Here is an 8,496-nt window from a genome sequence, read left to right as displayed (position 1 = left end):
TATGCTATCTAGGTTGGTCATAACTTTTCTTCCAAGGAGTGTCTTTTAATTTCATCACCATCTAATAGGCTATTTTTAAACATTTTTTGTGTTTATTATCTATCTTCTCCATTTCAGTGTAGCCCCAAGAAGGCAGAAACCTTTGCCATTTTTTTTTCCTCTGTTGTTATTTCCCAGTGACAAAACAGGCTCAGGCTCAAAGTAGGCACTCCGTAAACTGTTACTAATAACAGAACAAAATGTAATGACTGACATTGTTAGACTTGAGGTTTGTAGGAGAGAATAAATATATATAGAGTGCCATGTATAGTGTTTTGTATGGAATATGTGTTCAGTTATAGTTCCCCTCTCTCTTATTTATACTGCAACTTAAATCTGGGCAATAGTTCTGAAATCACTGAGATAATGAAGCATATGTAATTATTATTAAATATACAGGAACTTTATTATTGTAGGAAAAAAGTTTAAAAATCCAGAAGGTAGAAAAAAAAAGGAGCACTTGCTGATCATTTTGACAGCATGGCTGTGTAACTGTTTGGTCCAGTGGAGACTGAAAGTAGATGTTTGTCACTCCCTAGCACTGCCCCATCCACAGTTCAGCTGGTCTTAAAGTTAACTGTCGAATAATCTTTGTAAAGGGGAGTGATTCATAGTGAAATGAACCAAAGAGCCAGAGCACTGAAAGATTCTGCATCCAGGTAGGATGTGGTGCATTAAAATTTACTGTATTTTTATCATCTCTTTTCTCCAGTCTTACTAAAATTTAATTTATTCATCTTAAGAAATAAATTTCTGTGTACATGCCTTGGGTCTATAAACACACACTTGATGATACATTTTGACGAGGTACCAGTGCTGTCAAAGTAATAATTCACTTAACTTAAAATCATGTATCCAACAATCTCTACTTCATGGAACACAGCCAAGCAAAAAAAAATAAATGAAGTAAAAATGAAGCAGGAGGGGAGGTGAAATAGTATATAATTAGGGACAGTACAAAGCACCTACTGTGTGCTAGCAGCTACACAGGTGTTTTTTGTGTTTAATAAAGGGTTTCTTAGTCACCAAAATGGATGATAAAGTCCATACACTGAAGCTTACATGTATCATCATATTTCTGAGAAAGGTTGTCTCACCAGTTAAATTTAATTTTCCTTGATAATTAACTTTAATGATATAATACTTTTGTAATATTAAAGTACATTTGATTAACATCAAATATATCTGTCCTAATATGTTGTTAACCAGTATTTTATATTTATGATACAGTTGAGATGTATGACTCATCTATACCACAAGACTTTGTATTGAAAATTATACCAATCTCTTTTAATGCTGGACTCTTACAGAGTCTGAGGTTTCTATACATAAAATTTGTTACTATGGCCATATGAATTGTATTTTACTATAACAAACCATAATTATTGCTGAAAGTTTAAAGTCAGGCAATCTGAGTATTTTGACTTTAAGTAGTTAGCCCAAAAATCTGGAGTAAGAGAGTTCAAAAGTTAGTAAAGACCTCAAAATGAGTGAGTCTCAACCACATGTAAGGAAAATGATGATATTAAGAAGAAGTGAGGTAACATGCCTAAGACCTACAGCCTTCTGGCTGGTAAAGCTAGAATTCCAGCCTGGGGAATTTTACCCAGTGTGATTTTACTACTTTAGTTTAAAGGTGATCTTCATTTCCATATTTTTCAAATCCATTTGACTAGTTTTCTTTTTCCTCTTCACTTATTATATTTCATTTTAGAGGAAGAACTTGCTCTTTTTCTTTCAATGTATGTCCTCCTAGGAAACCTCTTGAGGGTTTGCCCTTAACTCTAACCCCTCCACTTCCATACACAAACACATGGGCACACTCCCCTTCCATCGGGGTGGGGAGTACCTTAACTGTACCCCCTGCACTTCCACACACACACACACGGGCACACTCCCCTTGTCGAGCCATCCATTTCCGTTAACCAGATGGTTAGGTGAGTTAGGGATGCACCTAATTAATGAATGGAAAAGCATAGTACCATAAGTTTGGTGGTTCCTAATAATGTTTCATCACTTTATTACTTATGAATGCTATAATCTAGAAAATACAACAGCCGGTAAAAACAATGGGATTACAGACTCTTTTCAGAAGCAGTCTTAGAGATTTTACCCTGAGGATGCTGAGTCCCAGGAATATTATGACTTGCCCAGCATCACTTAGCAAGTTACTAATTATGGCAGCTGGCTTGTTGTCACAGAATTATTCATCCCAATCAAAAAGTGAGATTTCAAAAATGGGCCCTTGGACGTTTCTTTCTTGCCCTGAAAAGACATAATTGTAGACAGTATTTTCATTGTTTCAACAGGGGGATGGTAATTATTTTCATTCATGACTTAATTATCCATTTGCTTCATAATTACCTATCTTAGACCATCTACAGTTTGTTAAATGTAGGAAATTTATTTTACAGCTCTATGAAAAGGTTGCTCTTCTTCTGACAAATTTAGGTGAGTAGAACCCTTTTAATTTCATGATACATTATTGTGGTCTGAAAAATGCCTTCTCAAAGAGTCATATCTGAAACACTGCTGAAAAGAAGCATTCCCTTTATTTTGAATTGTGTACAACAGTTTGCTCTTTGCTCTCAATAGGACATGTTAACTATGTCTAAGAGCTGGGAGAATCTTTCCTACCTAAAGTTTTAAAAGCTCCCACAAATACTATCCTTTCATGAACTAACACAATTTAAAGTAGGTTTTCTCTTAATGCCCCAAAACTATAACATCACAAAAATACATGTGTATGAAGTACCTATAATCATTTAGGAAAGGAGTCATTTGCTACAGCCTACAATTTTCATTTAATTAAAAACATAGCCAGTCTTCATGGCATATAAAATCATAGCAAAGTTAGTTGCTTTGAAGACTAGGAGTCTTTTACCAGGAATATAGGCAGGCTAACTATCACAGACATTTGTAGAAATATTTATCTGAACAGTTACGCCTAAGACCCTGTAAAGCACCAGAGCAGTCTGGTGCCAGCTGTAAGCTGTGCATTCACTACATTTTCAAGACAGAGGAACTGTCCCAATTTCATTAATGAGATATTAGTCATTTTACTCTATGCAGTCTGTGAAAATTATATGCTCCCACACAGAACCTGTTTTAGTGCATTCCCATATGTAGCTTTTCCAAAAAGGGAAAAACACAGAGGTGTTTTTATTTATAATAACCATTATAATAAAAGATGCTGTTTATTTAGCCCTTCTATGTGCCAGATACAGAGCCAGGCACCTGGAACATCTCCTGTAAAGTCACAGAAATCTTCCATCACCACCACTCTTTTCCCCAAAAGATAAAAGTTCATGTCCACAGAAGAGATAACTGCCCATTGATACAGTCTTTGTCCAGTGGCAACTTGATGCAGGCTGGAAAAGATGCTGATGGAGATCCAGCCCTGGTCAGTCTGGTCCATCTGGGAAACCACCAGTTGGTTGATGACCTAGGAGACCTTCCTGTGTAACCAAGAATTCAGTAGCAGAAATGAAATGAAGCTAAAGCCCTAAAGCAGCCTTTGTCATTTCTTCCCTCCACAGGAGTACAGCCTTGTTCTGAAATGGACATTTAAACCATTTTAAATAAGATTCACTTTGTCTCTCCCCTCCCTTCTCAGATATCCTCCTGGGAAGCATTTTGAGTTATCATTTGTGGGGAAGGAATTGATGAAGTAAAGTGGTAAATGAGCAACTAGAAGCTCAGGGAATCTACATAGAAACAGAAAGTACTGTTGCATTAAATGCATTTTCTTTGATGTTGTTTGAGGTGAGGATGGAAGTCCTAGTGAAGGAGAAGTGCATTTGACGTGAGATTTCAGGTTGGAGGACTGAGCCATATTTTTGGCTGTATCACAGTGTCCAAAGAGCATTTGCTGTATGGAAGTTGAAATATGAGGAGATGAGAATTGGTGCCTGACTGAGGTCAGGAAATTATAAAACAAAGATGCTAGTAAAAGCTCTAGAGGTGAGGTCATCTGGGTATTTGTACATGAAATTGAAAATGATGCTGGATGAGGGTGACAGGTAAAGGAGTCAGATGCTCATTCTGAGATGGGGGTCTGACTTCTAGTCCAGTAGCACCTCACATCACAGCAGAAATAGAAGTCAAGACCACAGAGTTATTAGGAGCTGGGAGGGGACCTGAGCCCACACAATTTCCACCTATGAGGTGGGTCCTAAGAGCAAAAGAAAGGCTCCTGCAAAGAGCCAGGGCTAGGCATGTGGTGCCTTCAGCCTGGCTGTGTCTGACCCAGGCTCTCGGGGCATCCTAGAACAGAGGAACAAACCACATATCCCCTCCCCTCAGACAAGTGTAGCCACTTGCCACCAAACCCTTGTTGGGGCTGGTCTGGGAGCTTGAGGATCCCATAGATGGTCCATTCCATTGCACGCCATCTATGGGTCTCCTGCAGCCTCCTTGGGCCTCCTGTGCACCCACCCTGTGTGTCTGGAGAGTGACAGAGGGAGCTGAGAGGGAGTCAGACGCAGCCTCTCTCAAACTCTGCTCCCCTTGTGTCCACAGAACAGCCTCGCACAGAGTCCGAGTGGGAGAACAGCTTCACCCTGAAAATGTTTCTTTTTCAGTTTGTCAATCTGAACAGCTCCACATTTTACATCGCGTTCTTCCTCGGAAGGTAAGAACCCCGTATCTCTGCACATCCTGGGGCTAGGAACAGCACGCAAAGGTCATTGACCAGGGATGACAGAGAAGGCAGCCTTTAGAGTAACTTCATAAAGTATAAAAAGATCAGTCTCCTTTCTTTTACCTTCCCATTCCCGGGATGGCCTCTGTCAGAGCCCCTTGTACCCTTTCTTGCTAAGGTGAGTAGAAAAAAATAGTTTGCACATGTGAAGGATGAGTGTAACTCTTGCAGGCTCCATCGGTATCTGAATCAGGCCCCTGGATCTTGTACCTGTAAGAGCAGGTGACATCATGGAGGACGGCGGGGAGCATGTCCTATGTCCCTGACCGCACAGAGTGGGGAAGGATATTCACATGGGAAGGGGGGCTAACCCATGCTGAGGGAGCCTGGGTTACTTCTGAATCCAGCAGTTCTGAGGATCTGGAGTGGCCATGTCCCATGAATTCCATCACCACGAATTATGTCTGTGGAGACGAGAACCAGGGAAGAGCCAAGTGTTGGGTTTTGGTGAACAGGATGAGCAGCCTCTCTGCAGTTTCTAGCTACTTGATGGCATTCTAGTCAAATAGTTTTCTTTAAAAAAAGCATTACTAATGTTCCAAAAGATCAACTGTACCCAACCTGCTGTTTACACAACAAGCACTTGATATTAAGCAGAAAATGTTAAAAGTTACAGCATGCAGCAAAAACTGGCCTCTGTGGTCAGCAGCCAGGCAGAACAGCCAGAAGAGAAATACCCCCAGAGAATTCCAGAAGTTGCCATTATGCCATTTCTGGGGAGTTTTCCTAATTCCATCAGACCTATTCCTTACTGCACCATAATTTTCACTGGAGGATGTGCTAATCTGAATATAATCTTCATTGAAGGCTACAGGATGCTAATGGCTTGTTTTTCTGTGTGTGTTGAAGATTCACAGGACACCCAGGTGCCTACTTGAGGCTGATAAACAGGTGGAGACTAGAAGAGGTCGGTATTCTCCCATCACTCCTACTTTCCTACAGACTTATATTAAACAGCCTGAGGGCAACTTTGTGCAGATTATAAAGCAGACAGCCTTTCTTCCCGTCCATTGATTCTTGAATTTCTGTGTTTGCTTACCTCGCAGTGCCACCCTAGTGGATGCCTTATTGATCTCTGTATGCAAATGGGTATTATAATGGTGCTAAAGCAGACCTGGAATAATTTCATGGAACTTGGCTACCCGTAAGTACCTTAGGTATCTATACTTGAGAGGCAGCATGTCTCTTGGCTATTGGCTTGTCTATTGGCTTTTCTAGGTGTGGCAAGTAAGATAAGCAATGCAGACTCAGCAGTTAAGCCCATGCATATTATACCTGGAGCTAGTCTTCATGCTTAGATATTCAGAGACAAATGATGAAAGTAATAAACATGGGCCCTTTTTGAAGATTTAGCACAAACTGCATGAACAAAAGTGAATATTCTTTAAGAAGTCTCTGTGGACCCCTAATATTGGATATCCACTTCCAAGCTGCTTTAAATGATGACACATTAACTGGATCTCTGTGTCTACTCCCCAGCCCCTGCAATAAATCACAAATGGTCATTTTTTAACTACTTTAAATTCAGACTATGTAGAAAAGGAATACCCCCCTAAAAATAGGATTTAAAAAAGAAATTGGATTATTTCTAAGTCAGCAGATCTTAACCAGTTAAAACTGTTATTATCACTAATAACAGTTTATGTTGATGGCAATGGGCAAACATTTGCCTCAGTTTTTTAAGGATAACCTTGAATTTGGCTGTGTTTACTCAGTTATGGTCAGTTAAGTTTTAAAGGGACATAAATCAACAGCAGTTCTGTTTCTGCTTTAATTCTATACATATAGGTTTCCATGTCAGCTCAGTGTCCCCATAGAGAATTCTAGGTTTCAGGGAGGACCACTCAGCCAGAAGGATTAGCTGGAACTTAGTTCGCTTTGGAAAGTCATCTCTTAGCTCCCTGTAAGAACCAATGCCAGTAATTTTCTCTTCTCAGATTTACTTTAGAAAACTTCTTCCAAGTGTTTCATGTTTTCTATAAAACTTTTGAAAAGATAAAGCATAAAATTTAAAAAAAAATTAGAAGCATATTCTCCTTTAAAGTATGATCCATAACTTATCAAAATGTCATAGACATCAAGGAAACCATACTTATCTTCTATGAATATGGACATAGAACAATATTGTGAATTAGGCAGAATTGTCTTTGATACCCATTTTCTTATTTAATTTCACATTTTTGTTTTGGCATTGGTACTCTCAGATACCCCTCAGCTTTCTCCTTGCCTCCTACAGCATACAGACCTGACTCTTCCCGCACATTTCTTCAACCCCATTCCATATTATAAGATGCACTTCTGAACACTGCTAAGGTTAAATGTACTAACCTCACCAATGTAAGCTGCATTTTACTAGGAATCAGAGCCCCCATTGAGTTCAAGCCAAAAGCAGACAAGTCCAGTTGTAGACCTGCAGGCTTCTGTGTGCCAGGAGAGGAGGAAGCCTTTGTGGGTTTTCAGACTTTCTAGGATCCTCAAATCAGTTTGCAGGTCAGCACCCCATGGTAAGACTGCTCATGGCTCCTTAAATAAGCCCGCAAGGCCAAACCCTCTTCTCCTCAGAGGTCTGAGTGTTGCCTTTACACTGGAGGATCAGTTTATCAACATTCTCCTCTAACCATCCCTCCAAGGCAACACTGAATAGGAGACAGTTTTGTGAATGATTAAAATAAGTTCATCCATCATTCTGTTCACTTGCAAGTACAAGTGCTTGAAGTATAGCCTCCATTGTTACTTCCTTCCTAATCCAAGGCTTTAGCTCCTAGAAAGCCTGTCCTAAATTTTTTTAAACTATTGCTCTATATTTTAACTCTACTTCTTATTACTTAAGTCTTATGATCAGTTATATATATATATATATTTTAATAAATTGATTTTGTTGTGCAGGTTAATTCAGAATTGGTGGACTAGAAGAAAAGTACGACAAGAACATGGGCCTGAAAGGAAAATAAGTTTCCCACAATGGGAAAAGGACTACAACCTTCAGCCGATGAATGCCTACGGACTCTTTGATGAATACTTAGAAATGAGTATGAAAATAGTCTATTTTATTCTATTTTAAAAATTTTATTGAATTTTAGTTGATTTAAGTGTTGTGTTAATTTCTGTTATACAGCAAAGTAGTTATACATATGTATATTTCTTCATATTCTTTTCCATTATGGTTGACCATCGGATATTGCATATAGTTCCCTATGCTCTAGAGTAGGACCTTGTTTTCTGTTTTATCCTATTAATTATAAATGTGAATTTTAGCTCTCTGCTGCTACTGCTGCTAAGTCACTTCAGTCGTGTCCAACTCTGTGCGACCCCATAGATGGCAGCCCACCAGGCTCCCCTGTCCCTGGGATTCTCCAGGCAAGAACACTGGAGTGGGTTGCCATTTCCTTCTCCAATAGCTGTATTTAACTAGACATATACCATTATTGTTGAGGCTGACAGTGTGGAGGGATTCTTGAGCTAAATTCAGAGGAAGGGTATCTTGCTTTAGGAAACTTTATTGATAGAAATAGTGCCAAGTCACTTCACATTCTTCATGACATTGTGTCCTTTCCCTTGCAATAAATCACCAGAAAAAAAAAATGAGCTGAAAACCTGGAGAAGCAAAGAAAAAGGAGTGATCACTCATGGTATGATTGATTCATTCATTCAGCACATATCTTTCTTTTTGATTGAAGTATAGTTGATTTACAGTGTTAGTAACACAGTGTTGTGTTAGTTTCAGGTGTAAAACAAAGGGACTCAATTATGCATAT

The 8,496-nt window shown here is 39.2% G+C and overlaps 1 protein-coding gene across 1 annotated transcript in view; it reads left to right on the top strand.

The window, feature by feature from the left end:
- ANO4 (anoctamin 4) overlaps positions 1-8,496 on the top strand; it is a 230,427-nt gene that overhangs the window by 175,878 nt on the left and 46,053 nt on the right. The window contains exons 16-20 of the mRNA XM_010853456.1: positions 2,454-2,490; positions 4,561-4,672; positions 5,591-5,648; positions 5,788-5,885; positions 7,628-7,770. Of these exons, the coding sequence (XP_010851758.1) occupies positions 2,454-2,490; positions 4,561-4,672; positions 5,591-5,648; positions 5,788-5,885; positions 7,628-7,770 (448 nt within the window). The remainder of the gene's footprint in view (positions 1-2,453; positions 2,491-4,560; positions 4,673-5,590; positions 5,649-5,787; positions 5,886-7,627; positions 7,771-8,496) is intronic.

This window comes from Bison bison, unplaced genomic scaffold, assembly GCF_000754665.1.
Source record: "Bison bison bison isolate TAMUID 2011002044 unplaced genomic scaffold, Bison_UMD1.0 scf7180017864327, whole genome shotgun sequence".
Classification (NCBI taxonomy): Eukaryota; Metazoa; Chordata; class Mammalia; order Artiodactyla; family Bovidae; genus Bison; species Bison bison.
This window is presented reverse-complemented; position numbering and strand designations above follow the sequence as displayed.